Consider the following 22,328-nt stretch of genomic DNA (forward strand, 5'->3'; position numbering starts at 1 on the left):
AAATATAGCACTGTCCTTGCCTCTTCTCGGCCTACTAAGGAGGTAGCCACACAGACTTGCGATCTCACCGTTAACACCATGGTCATCAGATCAGCCATCCTAAAGCTCGCCCATTCAACCTCCACACTATCACCCGCTCACTCAAAGACTCAACGTTCATTGGCTCCTGCTAAATCGCAGGCCCCAAAATCAGATGCCTGGACTTCCGAAAAAGAGCCTACTTGCAAAGTTTTTTTATGTACCCCGACCTCACAACCATAGACTCCTCCCTCTTCTCAAAGTCCTGCTTGGAAGAAGGTTTGTAAGAAACAAAGTTCCTCTCCCTCTCCGCCATGGCATGTCTCATCTACAGTGCCACCCAGTGGCAGCCGCCCTCGGCTGTCTTCCATGTCACCAAGACGCACCACTGGCAGCCGATCAACCGGCCAATCATTGGTGCAGGAGCAGCCCCCGAACATTCTATGGATCAGGATCTTCTGCCTTTGGCTGAATGCCATTCCATGCCATCGGCTGCCGGCTCTCAGCGGTCGTTGAATTGATGGCAACCATCCCTTTTCTGTCCACCCTATGTCAGTTATCCATTGGAATATCTGGGGAATTTGCTCCAGTTTGAATGAATTGTCAATCCTCTTACAATTCTACTCCACACCCATCTTCTTTCTTCAGGAAACAAAGCTGCATCCCCATGATCACTTTGTCTTCTCTCATTTCCATTTGGCCCGGTTTGATCTCCCCTCTGTTTATGGCACTCCAGCACATGGGGACTTACAATTCTTCTCCCTGATACTATCCATTATCACCCAATCCCCTTAAACAGTTCCTTCCAAGCTGTCACTGTATATCTTTCGCTTTCTGGATACACCTTCTGTCTTCGTACCATATACATTCCATCATCCACACCAATGGCAAGAGCCGACCTCCCTCATCTCCTTGGCCAGCTCCCACCCTCCCTATTTGCTGATTGGGGACTTCAATGCCCAACGTCTGCTTTGGGGATCTCCACATCCTTGTCCGCGAGGCTCCCTCTTGATTGACCTCTTCCTAGTGGATCTTGTTTGCCTCAACACTGGCGAACCTACCTTTTTGTCTGTCTCCATGTCAACCTTCTCTCATTTGGACCTTTTGGTTGGTACTGTTCAGCTATCTTGGCGCTTTGAATGGTTCGCTCTTGCTGATACACACTCAAGTGACCATTTTCCATATATCCTTAGATTACAGCCACAACTGCCATATATGCGTCAAAGACGCATTTGGACCTTTCGGTCGGTACTGTTCAGCTATCTTGGCACTTTGAATGGTTCACTCTTGGTGATACACACTCAAGTGACCATTTTCCATATGTCCTTAGATTACAGCCACAACTGCCATATATGCGTCCGAGACGCTGGAAGTTTTCCAAGCTGATTGGACATTTATCTCCTCTCTAGCAACATTCGATGACCGCCAATGTCTTAGCATCGACGATCGGGTCACTCATGTTATGGAAGTTATTCTTACAGCCGCAGAACATCCAGTACCTTGTACCTCCCCTTCGCCCTGGCGCCCCCCAGTTCCTTGGTGGAACAAGGCATGCCCTGACGCAATACGTGAATGAAGATGTGTTCTTCGCATTTTCCACCACCATCTTAAGTTGGATAACTGTATCCGCTATAAGCAGTTACGTGCACAATTCCATCGCATCAGCTGCAATAGCAAGAAGGCAAACTGGGATTTCTTTACCAGCTCCTTTAACACCTTCACTCCCTCATCTGTAGTTCGGAGTCAAATTTGATGGTTATCCAGCATGTGTAATTTCTCCCTGATCTCTGGGCTAACTGTCGCGCGAGATACCTTAATGGTCTCAGTCACAATTTCTAACTCATAGGGTCAACACTTTGCTGAGATTTTGAGCTCTTCAAATTACCCGCCAGCTTTTCTCCTGAAGAAATGAGCAGCGGAAGTGGGACCTCTTGCTTTCTCCTCTCAAAATCGCGAAAGCTGTAATACCATTTTCTCTATGCGGGAACTCCAACACACACTCTCTTCGTCACGCTCTTCCACCCCAGGACCATCCTTCGCCTTTATAATCGAATTTGGACCGACAGTGTCTTTCCCAGAACATTGCGGAAAGCTATCATCATTCCTTTTCCGAAACCTGGAAAGGAGAAACATCTCCCCTCTAGCTATCGACCCATCTCTCATACCAGTAGAGTATGTAAGATTTTGGAGTGTGTGGTAAATTGCCGTTTAGGCTGGTGGTTGGAGTCTCGAAACCTTTTAACACCTGCCCAATGCGGTTTCTGAAAGCAGTGTTCTGCAGGTGACCATTGTGTTGCTCTCTCCACTTATATCGTGAACAATTTTCTCAGGAAATGCCAAACGGTAGCAATATTTTTAGATATGGAGAGGGCATACGGAACCTGTTGAAGGACAGGCACTCTCCGCACACTGTTCTCTTGAGGCTTTCAAGGTTGGCTACCCCTTTTCATTCGTGAATTTATGACAGAGCACACATTTAAGGTGCGGGTGAAAACTGCCCTCTCCCATACTTTCTCCGAAGAAAATGGGGTGCCCTACTGCTCCGTGCAGAGTGTTGTACTGTTTGCCATAGCCATAAATCCAATTATGGATTGTCTCCTTCCTGATGTCTCAGGTCCCTCTTTGTCGATGATTTTGCGATCCACTAAAGCTCTCAACGGACCAGCCTTCTTGAACGAAGTCTCCAAGGATGTCTCAATCGCCTCCACTCATGGAGCATCAAAACCGGCTTCTGGTTTTCTCCCAGTAAAACCATCTGTGTAAATATTTGGGGTCCTACGGAGTTTCCTTTGGCTTTCCTACATCTAGGCTCTGTCAATCTTCCGTTTGTAGGCATTGGAAAATTCTTGGGACTTAAGTTTGACAGAAAACTGTGCTGGTCTTCCCACGTTTCATATCTTTCGCCTCGCTCTCTGCAACCCCTGAACACCCTCTGTGTTCAGACTGGTAACTCCTGGGAAGTGGGCTGAGTGGTCCTTATCCCCCTATATCACGTGTTAGTGCACTCGAATTGGACTATGGAAGCATAATTTACTCCTCTGCATGGCTGTCGATTCTTTGGTGTCTCAACTCTGTCCACGACCGTGGATTGCGTTTAGCATCTGGAGCTTTTGCACCAGCCCTGTGGAGAGACTTTACGCTGAGACTGCTAAACCTCCGCTGTCCAATCAGTGAGCTGTCCTACTGAGTTGTTATGCGAGTCATCTGTCTTCCATCTCATCTGACCTATGCATTTTTTGTCAACGTCTCCTAGGATTTAGGGTTTGCAGGCCACCCTTCCTCTCTACTACCACCAGGAGTCTGCTTCCGTCAACTGCTACATTCCACTTCCTTCCAATTTCCTGAAACTTTCTTGACAAACTGGGATATGGCACCACCTTGGCTTCGCCTCCAGACCTGTATTCTCAATGACCACTGTCAGCTTCACAAGGTTAGTACCCCTCCTATAGTTTATCGACGGGCATTTGTTGCTCTATGTGCACAAATGGTGGATGGCACATTTATTTTACTGATGGATCAAAGACCACATTTGGTGTTGGGAGTGCCTTTATTGTTGGCGACACCCCTATTAGATTTCGGCTTCCCGACCCGGTTTTTACTGTGGAGCTTTACACTGTTCTCCAGGTTGTCCAACACATCTGTTGCCATAAGTGGATACAGTATATTATATACTCTGATTCGCTCAGCTCGCTTCTCAACCTCTAAGCTCTTTATTCCGTCCACCATCTGGTCCACCGGATTCATGACTGCCTCCACTTGCTCGACTTTGGGGCGTCTCTATGGCATTCCCTCCCTGCGGGTCCGGGGTAAGAATAGGCCCAAGGTATTCCTGCCTGTCGTAAGAGGCGACTAAAAGGAGTTTCAACCGTTTCGGCCTTCCATGTACTGGTCCCCCTTGGGGTTTGACCTCCATTTTTCAAAATTCTACAGAAGTACGAGCCTTTTGGGGAAGGACACCTTACGTGGTGTATCACTGGTCCTCCGTGCACTAAGACCTTGGCATTCAGCATTGTAACGGCGTTGTAACCATACCCACTATTCATCAAATTGGGCCTAAATGCCTGATGGGTTGTAAAAGTTACGCCCATAGTGTGTCCCCATCTGCACCTACGATCATGATGGACTTTCCATGGCACCAGAAATCCAGCATCGTAGCCAGCCTGTTGTGGTGGGGTCGTCATGTACCCTCTAGGTTGTAGCCCCCTGACAACACAGGGATCGTACTGCCGATACCTGAGCTGCACCCTCCCCACGTCGGCCAAGGAGTAGATGCCCGTCTCCTTGGGGCATGAGGACTCCCGGCAACGGTCATCCTGCCAGGTGGCCCTTGCTGAGGCTGGGTGGCGCCCGTGGGGAGAGCCCCTGGTCGGAGTGGTTGGTATCGGGGCGGACGTTTTGCAGATGAAACATCAACATGTATCAGTTTGCTCTGTGGCCAAGTCTTTCAAAAAGAAAAGTACTGTCTCTGGTTCTGGTTCTCCTGCCCTTTCCCCCTTGGCCACTCCCTGGGAGGAAGGACAGGCCCGCCGGCTTGGGGCGAAGTACTTCCCCCGCTATTTGGTCTGTTCTCGGACCGATGGGGGGACGTTTGCCACCTCCAAGCCCATGTGTTTGTTCAGCACATCGAGGACATCTTCGGGGAAATAGAGGCTCTCAGCAAAATGAGTTCGGGGTCCGTTCTTATAAAGACCACCTCCGCCACACAGTCGGCGGCGCTCCAGGTGTGCGACCGACTAGGGGACATCCCAGTGTCCATTGTCCCACATCTGGCACTGAATAGGACGCAGGGGGTTATATTTCATCGGGACCTCCTGCTGCAATCTGATGAGGAGCTCAGGGCCAACCTGGAGCGCCGAGGCGTGCATTTCGTCCGGCGAGTCCAGCGCGGCCCCAAGGACCGTCGCATCGACACCGGGGCCTTTATCCTCGCCTTCGAGGGGGACGTTCGCCCGGAGAAGGTAAAGGTGATGTGCTACCGGTGCGACATGCGACCTTACGTCCCGCCTCCTATGCGCTGTTTTCGGTGTTTGCGCTTTGGGCACATGTCGTCAGAGTGTGAGGCTGAGCCCCTTTGTGGCGATTGTGGATGTCCTCTTCGTGAGGAACATACATGCACCCCATCACCTCGGTGCCTTAATTGTCCTGGCATCCACTCGCCTAGATCCTTAGACTGCCCCGCGTATCAGAAGGGGAAGAAGATTCAAGAACTCAAAACTTTTGATCGTCTCTCTTATTCTGAGGCGAGGAAGAAGTATGACGGCTCCATCCCGTGCCGTTGACCACTTCGTTTGCCTCAGTCGTGTCCACTCCTTCCACGGTATCCTCATCCCTATCCTGTCCCCCCCTCCACCTCCTCCCCGCATCCGGGGTCTATGCCTCTGCTTCCCAAATCCCTCCCTTCCAAATCCTCCTCCCCGCGGCCCCCGCCCCCTCTGCCCCAGGGGCCACCCTACCTCCTCCTCCCCCCCCCCCCCCCCGCCTCCTGAGAAGCGATCCTCTTCTCAGGCGTCCATCGGGGAAACGTTCTGGACCCCAGCTTCCGAGGTCCGGCATTCCAAAACGGACCCCGCGCGTGAGGACCTTCTTCGGGTCCAGCCCACCATCCCTGTGCCTCTTCGGACTTCCAAGAAGGCCCCTAAGAAGAAGTCTCTATCCCCCTCTCCACCCCGGCGCGTTTCGTCTGACGCTCCATCCGTGAGTCGCTGCTCCCGGCCGTCCTCAGTTTCGCCGGGACACTCTGCTGCCAAGTGCTCAGCTGGCCTCTCGTCGGCAAATGATGCTGCCCCTCCTACACAACCCGGGACAGCGGCCGCAGCTGGCGACGACTCGATGGAACAGGATCTGCCTCCCGCCGGTTGTAACGTTGTTCCCTCGAAACCTGACCCTCCGCGGTCGTCGAGGTGACCACCTCTTCCCCCGTCTCGTTCCCCCTCTTTTTTGACTAGCAATGCCCTTTTTACATTGGAACATAAGAGGTATTCGATCTAATCGGGAGGAATTACAACTGCTCCTCTGCCTGCACTGTCCGCTCGTCCTTGGTCTCCAGGAAACCAAGTTGCGCCCGACTGACCGTATTGCCTTTACCCACTATACCTCGGAGCGGTATGACCTCACCCCTGTGGACAGTATCCCAGCTCATGGTGGGGTCATGTTGCTCGTTCGGGACGATGTCTATTACCGTCCCATCCCATTGACCACCCCACTCCAAGCAATAGCTGTCCGTATTACTCTTTCTGCTTTTACTTTTTCAGTTTGTACCATCTACACTCCATCGTCATCCGCAGTTAGTCGGGCTGACATGATGCACCTGATTGTTCAGCTTCCTCCGCCGTTTTTATTGTTTGGCGACTTCAATGTGCATCATCCCCTTTGGGGCTCTCCTGCATCCTGTCAAAGAGGCTCACTCTTGGCGGATGTCTTCAACCATCTCAATCTTGTCTGCCTCAATACTGGCGCCCCGACTTTCCTCTCGGACTCTACTCATACCTACTCCCACTTGGACCTCTTGATCTGTTCTACCACTCTTGCCCGTCGGTTCGAGTGGTATGTCCTTTCTGACACCTATTCGAGTGACCACTTCCCCTGTGTCATTCGTCTCCTGCACCACACCCCATCCCCACGTCCTTTGAGCTGGAACATACCGAAAGCTGACTGGGGACTTTACTCCTCCCTGGCGACCTTTCCGGACCACGATTTTCTCAGTTGTGACAGTCAGGTCGAATACCTCATGGGTGTTATCGTCAATGCTGCCGAACGTTCCATTCCTCATACTACCTCTTCACGTCGCGATTCTGTCCCCTGGTGGAATGAGGCTTGTAGAGACGCTATCCGTGCTCGATGACGTGCTTTACGCACCTTTCGCCGCCATCCTACGTTGGCAAATTGTATTGGATACAAACGACTCCAAGCGCAATGCCGAAGAGTCATCAAAGACAGCAAAAAAGCTTGTTGGGCCTCTTTCACCAGCTCCTTTAACAGTTTTACTCCCTCTTCTGTCGTCTGGGGCGGCCTGCGCCGGCTGTCGGGCATTAAGGCCCACTCCTCGGTACCTGGCCTGACCTCAGGTAATGAGGTCCTTGTTGATCCTGTGGCTGTCTCCAACGCCTTCGGCCGGTTTTTCGCGGAGGTTTCAAGCTCCGCCCATTACCACCCTGCCTTCCTTCCAGGAAAGAGGCAGAAGAGGCTCGGCGACCTTCCTTCCACTCGCTGAATCTGGAAACTTATAATGCCCCCTTTACTATGCGGGAACTCGAACGTGCGCTTGCACTATCCCGGTCCTCTGCTCCGGGGCCAGATGCCATTCACGTCCAGATGCTGGCACACCTTTCTCCGGCGGGCAAAAGCTTCCTTCTTCGTACCTACAATCGCGTCTGGACCGAAGGTCAGGTCCCCATGCGTTGGCGTGACGCCGTCGTTGTTCCTATACCCAAACCTGGGAAGGATAGACACCTTCCTTCTAGTCACCGCCCCATTTCTCTTACAAGCTGTGTCTGTAAGGTGATGGAGCGCATGGTTAATGCTCGGTTAGTCTAGATTCTTGGATCTCGACGGCTACTTACCAATGTCCAATGCGGCTTTCGTCGCCGCCATTCCGCTGTTGACCACCTTGTGACCTTGTCGACATTCATCATGAACAACTTTTTGCGAAGGCGCCAAACGGTAGCCGTGTTCTTCGATTTGGAGAAGGCTTATGATACCTGTTGGAGAGGAGGTATCCTCCGCACTATGCACAGGTAGGGCCTACGCGGTCGCCTGCCCCTTTTTATTGATTCCTTTTTAACGGATCGAAAGTTTAGGGTACGTGTGGGTTCCGTATTGTCCGGCGTCTTCCTCCAGGAGAACGGAGTGCCTCAGGGCTCCGTCTTGAGCGTAGCCCTTTTTGCCATCGCGATCAATCCAATTATGGATTGCATTCCACCTAATGTCTCAGGCTCTCTCTTTGTTGATGACTTCGCGATCTACTGCAGTGCCCAGAGAACATGCCTCCTGGAGCGCTGCCTTCAGCGTTGTCTAGACAGCCTATACTCATGGAGTGTGGCAAATGGCTTCCGGTTCTCTGAAGAGAAGACGGTTTGTATCAACTTTTGGCGATATAAAGCGTTCCTTCCGCCATCCTTACATCTCGGTCCCGTTGTTCTCCCATTCGTGGAAACAACTAAGTTTCTAGGGCTCACGTTGGACAGGAAACTGTGTTGGTCTCTGCATGTCTCTTATTTGGCGGCCCGTTGTACACGTTCCCTTACTGTCCTCAGAGTTCTTAGTGGTTCATCTTGGGGAGCGGATCGCACTGTCCTGCTTCGCTTGTATCGGTCCATAGTCCGATCGAAGCTGGATTATGGGAGCTTCGTCTACTCGTCTGCTCGGCCATCCCTCTTACGCCGTCTCAACTCCATCCACCATCGGGGGTTACGTCTTGCGACCGGAGCCTTCTACACTAGTCCTGTCGAGAGTCTTTATGCTGAAGCTGCCGAGTTACCATTGACCTACCGGCGCGACGTACTGCTGTGTCGGTATGCCTGCCGGCTGTTGTCTATGCCTGACCACCCCTCTTATCAGTCCTCCTTCGCCGATTCTCTCGACCGTCAGTACGGGTTGTATGTGTCTGCCCTGCTGCCCCCCGGAGTCCGCTTCCGTCGCCTGCTTCGACAATTGGATTTTGCCCTCCCTACCACCTTCAGAGAGGGTGAGAGCCCGACACCACCTTGGCTCCAGGCTCCGGTTCATATTTATCTCGACCTCAGCTCACTCCCAAAGGAGGGTACTCCGGCTGCAGTGTATTGCTCACGGTTTGTCGAACTTCGTGCTCGACTTTCCGGTCACACCTTTATTTACACCGATGGCTCCAAAACTGACGATGGTTCCTGCTGTGCCTTTGTCGTCGGGGCCGCCACCTTTAAATACCGGCTCCTCGACCAATGTTCCAGCTTTACGGCCGAGCTTTTTGCTCTCCATCAGGCCGTTCAGCATGCCCCCCGCCACCGCCATTCATCGTATGTACTCTGCTCTGACTCACTCAGTGCTCTTCAGAGCCTTGGAGCTCCCTATCCGGTCCATCCCTTGGTTCAACGGATCCAGCAGTCCCTCCATTCTTTCGCTGATAATGGTTCTCCTGTCAGCTTTCTGTGGGTTCCTGGACATGTAGGAGTGCCTGGGAATGAGGCTGCAGATGCTACAGCCAAGGCTGCAGTCCTCCTGCCTCGGCCAGCCTCCCATTGTGTCCCGTCATCTGATGTTTGTGGGGTTGTTTGTAAGAGGCGTGTGTCGTTGTGGTGGGATGCTTGGTCATCCCTCCAAGGAAACAAGCTCCGGGCAGTAAAACCGCTCCCAACTGCTTGGACAACCTCCTCCCGACCATCTCGGCGAGAAGAGGTCCTTCTGACCAGGTTGCGGATTGGGCATTGCCGGTTTAGCCACCGCTACCTGCTCTCCGGTGACCCAGCCCCGCAGTGCCCTTGTGGTCAGGCATTAACAGTGCGCCATGTTTTATTGTCGTGTCCCCGCTTTAGTCAATCTCGTGTTGTCCTGTCCCTGCCATCTACTTTACCGGATATTTTAGCTGATGACTCTCGAGCAGCTGCTCGTGTTCTGCGTTTTATAACTTTGACTGGCTTGTCCAAAGACATCTAACTTTTTTACTTATTTTATCTGCATCTTTGTCAGAACTTTCTGGTGTCCCCCCCCTCCCCTTGAGTTTTACTAGATTCCATGTGCTCTAACAACTGTGACTGGGCGCTAATGACCTCAGTAGTTGAGCGCCCTTAAACCCCGCCAAAAAAAAAAAAAAATCTATGGCATTCCTCTGAATCCCAGGGCACGTTGGTATCCGCGGAAACGAGGCAGTAGATATAGCGGCCAAGGCTGCAGTCTCTCTTCTTCGGCCCACTGTTTGCATAGTTCCCTTTGTCGATCTACAGGGTATTTTATGTCATCGTGTTGCTCCTTAAAGGTGCACACATTAGTCAGCACTTCCCGATAATAAATTACCTGATGTCAAATCTCTTCCCTGTGCGTGGACTTCTTCCTCCCGGCCTTGTCGTAGGGATGAGGTAATTTTAACTAGGGATAGGGCACTGCTTTTGTAGCCATCGATATCTTTTAAGTGGTGATCCTCCCTCACTTTGTCCCCACTGCTCTCAACCGTGGACGGTGAGACATCTTTTATAATTTACATCAGGACTATGTTGGCGGTCCACTACTTTTGTACTGTCCATGGTAAACTATATTGAATTGTAAAAAGTAAACTTTCGGAGTTGGAAATGTCACAATTAATAAAATAATCCATGCTATTATGCCATGGTCGGATGGCTTTCACGTTAAAGCCCATTTCCTTCCAATCTCCAGAGGACATTTTTAAGGGGTGAGTGTAGCCTCAAGTGTCAAGTTCACACCCTGGCTCACTACTGACTGCAGCAAAATTCTGTTTTACGGGTGCTCCCATGCAGTGGTGTGACGTCATGTGCTTTGAATACCCAAGCACAATTAGCTGTTGTCAGTTGCTGTTGTCCACTATTGCTACCACCTGTGATGGAAGACTAGTACACATCTTCTTCATTAGGGTAGTCTACAGACTCACCCGAAAGATACAGGACCACCTAAAATTATCCAAGGATGCTTGCAAACTGCTGAAAAATGTAGGAATTTATGATTCCTTGCAATTGTAGGGAGGTGTCTGGGTACTATAAAAAGAATGGTCAAAAAACAAGTAGAAGAGCACAAGGGCAACTTGAGATGGGGGAAGATTTGACAGATCAGCTGTTGTGGAACATGCTTTGCATCCAGGAGACCACCACATTCATTTTGATAGGACTCAGGTACTGGCAGCCATAAGCAGTACCATGAAAGGCCATAAAGAGATGCTATAGAGATTGTTAAACATCCCAGAAAGTTTAATAAGAAGGAAGAGGGCATGAAATTGAATATACATCTGGATCCTGGTGCTGAAGATTGTGTACTACTCTCCCATCCTGGGGTGGTAGCAACAGTGGATGACTGCAACCAATAATGGCCAATTGCGCAGGGGTATTCAAAGCATATGCTGTTACACAACTGTGCAGGAGCACACGTAGACAGAATTTTGCTGCAGTCAGTAGCGAGCCAGTGTGTGAATTGGACACTCAAAGTAGCTACGACCACAACACATTGTGTTTTAATGTGAAATCCATCCAACCATGGCATAACAATGAAAGCCAAAGTATTAAATTTTATGTTTGAGAAATCATTCACACAGGAGAGTCGTACAAACATACCGTATGACCATCGAACAGGCTTCCACATGGACAACATAGTAATAAGCATCGCTGGTATAGAGAAACAGCTGAAGGAGTTTGAAAACAAATAAGTCACCAGGTCTGGATGGATTTCCAATTTGGTTTTCGAAAGAGAACTCTACAGTGTTGTCCCCTTACATACCTTGCATTTATCACAAATCTCTCGCCCAGCGCAAAGTCCCTAGCAATGCAAAAAAGTGCAGTTGACTCCTGTGTATAAGAAGGGAAAAAGAACAGATCCTCAAAATTACGGACCAGTATCCCTGACGTCAGTTTGCTGCAGAATCCTTGAACTTATTCTTAGTTTGTACTTTACATGAAATTAACACGTTCACTGTTAAGTTCCTCAAGTTAAATATATGTAACTATTTATGAAATTTAAAAATTGTATTTAAAAAAATAATATATGTACATTTTTCTCAAAAACTGTTAGAGAGATTTTTACAAAATTTTCTCTGTTTAATCTCTTTCCATATAGTAAGCTCCTCTCTTGAGGTTTTTTGAATGTATCAAATAGGTGAATTTTAATATTTTAAAGTTGTAATTCGATAAGCGTAATATAAAATACGTGCAAAATTCCAAGCTTTTTGTCCCATATCTCACCATATGCTCAGAATTTCAAAATTTACTGTTGAAATAACATTTCCTGGCTTCATAGAAATAAGTGTACAAAATTTTATAATTCTAATTTCCTACATTAAAGCTCATTTTCTCTAATACCTTCATCCTCACCTCACTTCTCTCCATAGCTCAGCTCCAGACTCTCAGGACCAGCACACGCATACCCCTCTTTCACCGCAGCCCAGCGAATCCTGCTTTCTGTGTTGCATTCCCATTCTTCCGCCCTTGCCCACCTGTCCACAACCATACAGAATGTTTGGGGCCAGACAGCTTGGGTCCGTAGTACCTATCTTTAGCTGCTGTCACATGCCTTACTGCACTGCTTTCGCCTCCAACTGCCATTAATCAACGGGAAATGTCGCAAACAGCAAACGAGTTTACCTCTTAGTAGTGTTCCGTATTCTGGAGCAGTGTGGTTGTACTCAAGTATTCTTAATGTGATTTTAAAATGAATGAAATAGATTTTTTTACTAAAAAGACCCATTAATTTATTGAGTATGAAAGAGAAACTAGAAATCAAGCAGGTAGGCTCTCATCAGCCAAAATATTTCATTATGTCTCAACTTGATGGGAAGAACAGAACTTTTTGCAATACATGTTTCGGCAAAAAGCTGTGGTTAACAGTCTGTGAAGAGAAACAAAAGTTATTTTGTTTCTATTGAGTGTTATTTGGTGGAGAAGGATTATGGACAGCAGCTGGCTGTAAGAATTTAAAGCATTTAAGTGAACGAATTAAGAAATGTGAGAAAAATGGACTATGTTTAGAAAATGTTTGTAAATAAGTGTGTTTGGCATCATTAACATTAGTGCTCAGATTGGTTCAGAATATAAAATGTCAATTCAGAAATATTATCGAGTTAGCTACGAAGAACGGACACATGTTGAACAGAATGGTAGATTGCTTAATGTTTTGTGAAACTCGTGAGGGCTCACAATGAAAAACAGGAGTCGGCAAACCTTGGTGATTTCTTAGATTTGATAACTCTTCTAGGACAGTGTGTTAGCTGACCACAAAAACAGTTCTAGTACTTCTGTCTGTAAATACAGATCACACATTATACAAAACGAATGTATCAAGTTTACATTAAAGAACTGATTAAAGACATTAACGCTGTCACTTTTGTTTCTGTACAGGCAGGCGAAACAACAGATATTACTTGTGAAAGTCAATGTGTCTTTATACTGTGGCATATTAAGGAAAAGAAACCTGTTGTAAGATTCCTCTCTGGCTAAAGTTATGTACTGGATCCCCCCCACCCGAAATCTGGGTTGTGATGATAGACTGATCTGAAGTGGAGCCAGAGGTCTAATTTAGGTTGAAGGTGACAATGTGGTTGTGATTTGGTAAAGCTAGTGAATGTGAAAGCATAAAATATGGTTATGGTAACAAATTGACTGGTACCAAAGCTTAATGTTTACGTCCACGCCATATAGAAAAATGCAAGGGGGTCCAATTCGTAAATTTTACCTCCTTTCCTTTGAAAATGTTACTGATAGCACAGCATGTGGATTTAGTGAGGGTCTAAAAAGAAGTTGAAACCTTTTAGTGTTCAAGAAAAACTTGTTGCTCTCGCATACAGTGGTGCCCCAGTAATGAGTGACATTTGTGGTGTACAGTCTCTGATGCAGAGTACTTAGGCATATGCCAAGTACATCACCGTTAGGCACCAAATAAATTTGGTTACTGGGAAAGCTTGTAGTAAAAACATAAAGGATGTTGGGTTGTTCTTTGCAAATGTTGCTAGATTTAAAATGTTTTTTCTCTTCATCGCCTTAGCAAAGTGATGTGTTAGAACACTCTGCAACAAGGGAATTTCTCTAGTGTTCAAAGTTTACCCTATACGATTGAACATTTGATAATAAGCGTAAGTGTGGTATTGCTGGCCAGTGTGGCCGAGCGCTTCTAGGCGCTTCAGTCTGGAACCGTGCGACCGCAGGTTCGAATCCTGTCTCGGGCATGTTTTTGTGTGATGTCCTTAGGTTAGTTAGGTTTAATTAGTTCTAAGTTCTAGGGGACTGATGACTTCAGATGTTAAGTCCCATAGAGCTCAGAGCCATTTGAACCATAAATGTGGTATTAAGTCAAATGCTTTTCGGAAGTCAAGAAATACTGCGTCTATCTAGCTGCCTGATACATGGATTTTGGAATGTCATGCGAAAAGGCTGGGAGTTGAGTTTCACGTGATGAAGGTTTTTAGAATTCATGCTGGTTGGTGTGGGGAGGTCATTTTGTTCTATATCACTCATTACATTTGAGCTCAAAATATGTTCAAAGAATCTACAACAAATGGATGTTAAGGATATTTGATGGTAATTTTGTGAATCACTTCCGCAACCCTTCTTGTTGGCGAGTGTGACCTGTACTTTCTTCTAACAACTAGGCATGGTATTGTGTTCAAGGGATCAGTGGTAGATTATGGTTAAAAGAGGAGCTAGTTCAGCCACAAATTCAGTGTAGAATGTGAAAGGGAGTCCATCGCGCTGTGAAGCTTAGATCAATTTTAGCAATTTCAGCTTTTTCACAACATTACTGATACTAATATCTATATCAGTTATCATTGCAGTGGTGCGAGAATTAACTTGGGTTCAGTACGCCTACATTGTTAAATATTTTTGCTTTTGCTTTACTCCCTCAATTTTAGTTACTGTTTCGTTCATGAATTTCTGCACACTAACTTTGGTACAAGTAACATTCTAAACATATGACAAGAATTCTTTGGGTTTTTTGAGAGGTCATTCAGTAATACTCTGCTATGGTAGTTACTGAAAGTTTCATGCATTGCCCTCTTGTCAGCCAAAGGCATTTCATTCAGCATCTCCATATCTATAGCCCTATGCTCTGTTTTACACATATTGTGCCATAGACTATGTTTCTTTACGGTGACTGTCCATCCAGGAAGGCCCTTTCCATTATGAACTGCTCTACCTCATGTTTCTCTATCAAGTGCACTGTCAACTATTCTTCTAAATCTAAGTCACAGTTCTACATGCTGTTCTCCAGACCTAAATGTTTTTAAGTTTCCTGTGGAGATATGACAGTAGTGCCTCGTTATCTAGTCTACGGAACTTATAAATCTTTCTACTTGTTTTAATTGCTCTTTGTACTTTGGTAATCATTGTTGCTACAATTGTCGTGGTCACATACCGTTTCTATGTGGTGTGGACGTCCTCAAAGAGATCAGATCTGTTTGTTGCTATTATATGTAATTACTTTTTTTTTTAGTGTGTTCTACTACACAAAATTATCAACAAAACTGTGCATCCCCCTCTCCCCACACATGCACACACAAGTTGTAGATCAACCTTTGTATGGCTCCACTCTCTATTGTCGCCAAATTTATTCAAGATGGTGGATCCAAGATGGCGGTGACAGATATGGCAACGTCACTATGACGTCATGGCGAGAAGTTCAAATTTAGGCGGGAAGATAGGTCAATTGGGCTACCACCACTAACCTAACCCCCTCCCCTCCCCCAGAAAATGGCGGGAAGTTCAAATTCTATCAGGACAATGCAACATGCTATGGCTACCTCCGCAAATCTAAGCAAATGGCAGGAAAATAGGTCACTTGGGCTACCTCCACTAACCTAAGTCATCTGACCACCACCTCTTCATAGGAATTGGTGGGAAAAGGACTCGGCCTCTACTGGATAGGATGGACATAAGTCTTTATTTAAACAGTCTTTATTTAAACCATTTGAGGCAGTACCTCCGTCCAGTGTATTCACCGTGGGGTCCAGAGTCCAACTGACAAAGTACACGGTACTACCACCAGAGAGTGCTGTCATCCCTCCCGTGACATAATCCAAGATTGCGGTCTGGGGTGGGAGAAATGGCGGGAACCAATAGGAACCCTCAATCCATTCACGTTTTGGACTTCAGCCAGTAGGATGGCAGTATCTGGTAATGTTAGCAGCTCTGGGACCTCAGTCTTGCTCAGCCAGCCAGCCAGCAAGCCAGCCAGCTGCAGCAGCAACAGAAGAAGAAGAAGAAGAAGAAGAAGAAGAACCATGAAGCGTCAACAGCAGTTGCAATCCAACACAGCCCTGCAGAACAGGAAGAAACAGAAAAGTAAGTATCACATATCACATCTTTCTCTGTGGTTAGCATTATTATTACTATTATTATTATTATTATTGGTTATTTTCGCATCTTGGTTCATATGTAATGCTTCCTCATCTTTGTTCAGCAATTGCCGTCGACGCGTCCAAGCCTGCAGGGTCGAGAGCCAACATTCCAATCTCTGCCGCGTCCAGACCTGTAGCAACCTCAGCTGCCATGTTGTCAAGAACTGCACCGACATCTGGGCCTGCGGCAGCAGCAACCTCCAGCATGTCTCAACCTGTAACGACAACGTGGGATCCTGTAGCGCACATAGCCCACTTGCTGGAGCAGGACAAGGAACTGTGGTTGTCTTTCCCACACATCAATTTGTGTAATGATTTGCTCCCAACACATCAAATGCTGCTGGTGGTCCTAAACAACAGCAAGATGGAGAACAGTACTGGTCACCAACATATGACCCATCCCAGCAGAACATCCCTGTGCTAGTGCAGCCACAGAGTGTAGATGCTGTGGATAAGGAGGCATCGAGTGTACCCATGTTTTTCAGTTCCACACACAATTTAACTCCCAGTGGAACAAAATGTGTAAACGTTGCTATAGAAGCACATCAGGTCTGGGGCTTGCATGCAAGAATAGAAATTGAAAATGCGTTGAAGGGTGTTAAAGTGCTCATTCCAGAGTTCTACTGGGACGAAATATGTCGTGCAGAGCGCTGCATCAATCACAGATGACTACAGAGCATTATCCTACCCGTTCTCTCCAAGACATTCGCCTTACTGGTGTGACACTATCTATTACAGTAGTGTATGATGACTGTGAAATTGGGTGACAACTTTGATTATCTAAGGCACACCTGAGTTATGAAGTTATACGATCTGGATACTATGCTACATCTTGCTTTGGAGAGGTTGAACCGTTGGTTGCCGAGCATAGACTCTGCATACAATGATGATGTAAACTTCCTGTGTGTGCATAGTGTACATGTTGATGGTTTGAAGCAGTGCCTTTGTTTGCACATGAACGCTGAATCGAAAGAGAAACTGTATCGAAAGAGCAACAGATTAAACATACGTGTGAAAAACCTGAGTACTGTGAGGCACCCATTGGCTTGAGGGAGATACGTGCTGAATTTATTGCATGTCAAAAACTTTGTTTGGGAATACTGTTCAGGTGCAAAGAAGAAGATAAAGAAAGAGTCTGATGATTTTCTTGAAATACTGCATCCTATGTATGATAGTTAAATAAATAATGTATGTATATGCAATTTCAAACCGTGTTTGTGTTTTATTCCATATCTCTCTCATTATAGTCAAAGTATTGTGCTTATTAATATCCTTATTTTTTCAATGTTGCACCAGTTATTCACAAAATGAATGATGAAGTTACTCTTCGTGGGTAAAATATGATTTCTCTGTGTAGCCAATATAGCTCAGTCAGTTGAGTGATGGAGCTATAGTTGCTACAAATACTATTACCATCCCTTCAAATGTATCTTTCTATATCTGCCAATTAATTGTCAGTACCTGGCATATTTAGTATCGTGGCAGGGTGGGTAAAACATCCTCATCACAAGGGCTTTGTTGTTAGTGACTGGTCCTGTGAAGATGCAAAAGAAGACTTTAGAAAGAAGAAGAACGGAATTTCCTTCCTGATAATATATGAGCAATTATTGTAAGTCCATCCAATTGTGGAAAGACTAATGTCCTTTTGACCCTGCTTACACATTTAGATGGAGTCCAATTTGAACACGTTTGTATATTCTCAAAAACGCTGTTTCAACCCAAGTATCAGCTATTACATTAGATACTGTGTGGTGTAGATGGTGTTACATACACGACATTCAGTGAAAACGGTGATATCCCCCCACCTGAAAAAGTAAAGCCAAACACTGTCTTCATATTTGACGAAGTTGCTGTGGAAAAGTATGACCAGATTCGAAAATATTTCCATTTTGGTCATCATATGGGTGCTTACGTATTTTATCTAAACCAAACATTTTCCAGAGTGCTGAAACAGTTGGTTAGGGATAATGCAAACCTCATTATAGCCTTCAAACAAGACAATCTGAATTAAAAACACATTTACCAGTCACATGTCAAAACTGACATGTCATTCAATGATTTTGTAAAGATATGTGCTGATTGCTGGAATCATTCACAGTATGGGTTTCTCGTTATTGATAAAACAAGAAAACTGAGTGATGGTAGGTACAGGCAAAACTTTCAAAAGTTTCTGCATATATAGCACAGTAAGAGAGGTTAGTACATCAATATACTCTGCACTGTGGACAAATTAGCGCGCATTTCTAGCTCATAACCCGAGATGATGGGTATACACAGACAGAACATTTGCCTGTACGTGGATGCGAAAATTCAGGCTATTGTGCATAAAGTTGGAGGTATGCTCAGGGAACTAGGGACGTATTAGCAGACTCTTCTGAGAATGGTGAATGCATTAAATGAGTTAGTTAATGAAGTCAGTAAGAAAATAGTCGACTTAACTGGAAAGGTCGAGGCTATTGAGGGGAAAATAGATGCAGAGTTCATTGTTGTTGAGAAGGGGGAGCAGGCACATAGTAAGAGGACGAAGAAGAAGATGAGTGGATATGTAAATCCTAACGCTGCGGAGATGTCTGACTAGTATACACCAAGATGTCAACGAAGCAGAAAGTGATTTAAGCACGGAGAGCAGTTTGTGAGAAATTATGGTTGCTGTGGTAAACAAAAATGTCATGTGAGTAGGGCCTCCTGTCGGTTAGACCGTTCGCCGGGTGCAATTCTTTAGATTTGACGGCACTTCGGCAACTTGCGTATCGATGAGGATGAAATGATGATGATTAAGGACAACATAACACCCAGTCCCTGAGCGGAGAAAATCTCTGACGCAGCCAGGAATCGAACCCGGCCCCGTAGGATTGACATTGTCGTGCTGACCACTCAGTTACCAGGGATGAACATGAGGTTAGGGCATATTAATAGGCAGCAAACACTAAGAGAGACGTTTAAGCCAGTTACTGAGTCTCTGACAGCTCTCAGCAAAAACAAAATCATGCTATAACAATGGTGTTGCCTTTGACAAATTCATTATCCGTCACTCTCCCGGTCAGGTAGGTAGAACACTGGGCATTAACAGGGGAAGACCGTACATATTACACAATACAGATGGATGATAGGTGATTTAACACCTAGCTTAATGAATCTTATTTTCTTAAGACCTACCAAAAAACCTACAAATTATTCAGTTCATGATAGGGAAATGTACCGTGAAATACTGCACATGACTGATCTACATAAGATCGGGAAAAGCCTGAGCAACAAGAAATATAAAACCATTGTAAAACCAATACTTAATGGCGAAAACAACAACAGCAGCAGCGGTGATGGTATTCACATTGAGCATAAAGCAGTGAACAGTCGAATCCTGCAGTATATATGTTATGACGACACCAACAAGCTAATAGATAGACTATGGGTGCTCATGGCATCAGCTTCTGCAGGTAATACAGCTCATTCGAATGAGGCTGTTTCAATCATCTCTGAGCTTAGAGAGAGAGAGTATGGAGACAGTAGTTTGAGAACTGCACAAACCAGAATGCAAAACATACCCTCGTAGGCATGTTATGATTAAAGGTTTGGGTGCCTTATGGCAAGCTGATCTTGTAGATATGAGGGTATATTCACATGAGAATAATGGATTCAAATATATTTTAATGGTTATTGATACATACTTCAAATTTGCGTGGGCATTACCTGTTAAAACAAAAACGGGTAGAAATGTCGCAGATGTTTTTGAGCGTTTGCTACAGACAGGGACGAATCGTTGCCTAGACAACCTCCAAACCGATCACAGCAGGGAGTTTTACAATAGGTATTTCAAGACCGTGATGCACCGGTATGGAATACATCACTACTCAACATTCACTCGCCTGAAGGCAAGTATCGTGCAGCATCTGAACAGAACAATAAAAGGTTGAATGTGGGTGTGTTTTAACCTTCGCAGCTCATACAAATGGACAGATATCCTCCCAGAAATAATTGCTCAGTGTAATCGAACCAAACATACCACAATAAAAATGAGACAAATCGACGTTCGTGATAATGGACTCATGGATACGATGTACTATCGCATTAAAATGCTGGATCCACGCAGACAGAAATTTAATGTAGGTGATTTGGTAACTATCTCAAAACACAAGACGGCATTTGAGAATTCATACCTACTGAACTGTTCAACACAGATATTTACAGTTTCAAAGGTGTAAAGAACGAATCCTAGAACTTGTATATTGAAGGATAGTAAAAGTGAAGAAATTGCAGGCTGCTTCTACACTGAGGAGTTGCAGAAAAGCTCAGAACCGGTTGTGTTTCTTGTGGAGAGAGTCATAAGACGTCAGGGAAATAAAGCACTAGTCAAATGGCTTGGTTTTCCTGCTGCACAAAACAGTTGGATTGACGCTAACGATTTGCTATATAATAGGGGCACACAGTCCACAACCACTGTAGTAGCATAACATGCGTACTAGGAGAAGCATTAGAGGAGACGGTGGTATTCTAGACAAACTGCCAGTGGAATTACACATCCCTGGGTATAACTACTGTGGACTTGGGACACACCTTCAGAAACACTTGGCACAACGTGATAAGGGGGCTAATCTGCTCGACGAAGCGTGTATGGAACATCACCTTGTATACGCCGCAAATAAAGATTTATCAAATCGTCATATTGCAGATTTTAGCTGATAAGGCTAAGGCGATACAGAGAAGAAAGGATATTGGTATAGGTCAGCGCATCGCAGCATTTGCAGTTGATAAAACCGTGCAAGGAAAAATTAAGTTGGGTGTAGGAGTGATGAATTTCAAGCGAGTTATGAATTCTGGACGTTTTGCACTAAACAAGGAGGAGGACAAGGACAAGGACGGGAAGCAGAGCTGTTTGAAGAACTGTATCCTGACAGCGATGTATGCAGCTAAAACGCACTTAAGCAGAAAGGTGGAGGAGGAAGAAGAGGAGGATCGGTTAAAGCACCTCGAGTTCTACCAATAACCATGACATCTGGCAGTTTTCTTCCATTTCTCATCCAGCCCTCTCCATGCTCTCGACGGTAGGGTCTCTCGCTGGTGCTGCTGCAGCTGTTACATGAGTGGTTAAGAACGTGCAAAACTACCAAGCGCAGTTAGAAGAGGCAAGAAGGCATAACCATATGACGGAAGCCGCAGCCATCGGAAGAGGACTATTATTGAAACTGTATAGGGAAGGGCTTGGTCTATTCATACATTAAAAAAAGTCCATTTGCAGTCCTACCAGATCGACCACTCACAAATACTGATCTAAAGTGTGTTAGAAACAAATTCAACATTCTGTGGTGTGTTTTTGCAGGATACAGTACTGAAAATTATGCTGAAAACAGGTGAATGTGGCACTGTGAATTTAGATGTTGCTGGAAGCCCCAGCACCCACTGGGTATCATATGTTATGGAGAATGCGGAAACCATCTACTATTTCGACTCATTTGGTGACCTGCAACCACCAGAAGAATTACGACGATACTTCACCTACACAACACTTGTGTTCTATAACTATCAGTGTTATCAGGACTTTAATACGTACCCCTGTAAACATCTATGCATCATGTTTCTCTTGAAATTTACAAAGAAGCAGCAGCATGAGGTTTAAACATTCCTTCATCAGTTCAGGTTCAGATGCAATGTCATACACCTTGACATTAAAAGAACGATCATCTGTATTGCATGCAAATTAGTTCCCGCCAATTGATTTGAGCATTGGTGAATGGAGTATTGCATTGATTGGACTGGAGATCTACAACAGCATCCCAAATATCACTGAGACTAACAACAAACTACATCTGGATATTAATGGTGAGAAAGACATTGTGGAAATAGAACCAGATGCAGACAATATCGATGATTTAAACGAAGTCTTAAAAAGGTCTGGAAAATGTATTGAGCTACATGCGAACATCAATACACTTAAATCTGAAATAAGGACTGTAAATGCAACGATTTACTTTAACCAGAAAGGTTAAATAGAGCGTCTATTGGGTTTCACAAAAGGGCAGGTTTTGAAGAAGGATCCAAGTAAATTGTACAAGTCAGATAAGACTGTGAACATATTTTCCGTCAGCACAATCCGAGTCAAGTGTAACATTGCAACGAACTCCTATCTCAATAATAGTCTGATTCATATTATTTACGGATTCTTCTCCTCAGTTGCAACGGGGTATAAGATTCTTGAGACCCCTGCCAGTGCAATATACTTTCCAGTGACAGCTCAGTTATTGGACTATTTGCAGCTGCGTATTGTGGACCAGAGTAATCAGCTTGTTGACTTTCGCGGTGA

General features: G+C 45.7%; 2 protein-coding genes across 3 annotated transcripts in view; both read left to right on the forward strand.

The window, feature by feature from the left end:
- Positions 1-17,095, forward strand: part of LOC126469921 (uncharacterized) — a 50,831-nt gene extending 33,736 nt beyond the window's left edge. Inside the window, exons 2-3 of one of the 2 annotated variants that reach the window (XM_050097314.1) lie at positions 15,823-15,977; positions 16,096-17,095. In XM_050097314.1, coding sequence (XP_049953271.1) covers positions 15,823-15,977; positions 16,096-16,457 — 517 coding nt within the window. In that variant the 3' untranslated portion in view covers positions 16,458-17,095. Of the gene's footprint in view, positions 1-15,266; positions 15,978-16,095 lie in introns of those variants that run through there. The other variant, XM_050097313.1, reaches the window with a different exon arrangement.
- Positions 1-22,328, forward strand: part of LOC126469920 (mothers against decapentaplegic homolog 3-like) — a 218,555-nt gene that overhangs the window by 35,055 nt on the left and 161,172 nt on the right. The window lies entirely within an intron of this gene.

Source organism: Schistocerca serialis, chromosome 3, assembly GCF_023864345.2.
Source record: "Schistocerca serialis cubense isolate TAMUIC-IGC-003099 chromosome 3, iqSchSeri2.2, whole genome shotgun sequence".
NCBI lineage: Eukaryota > Metazoa > Arthropoda > Insecta > Orthoptera > Acrididae > Schistocerca > Schistocerca serialis.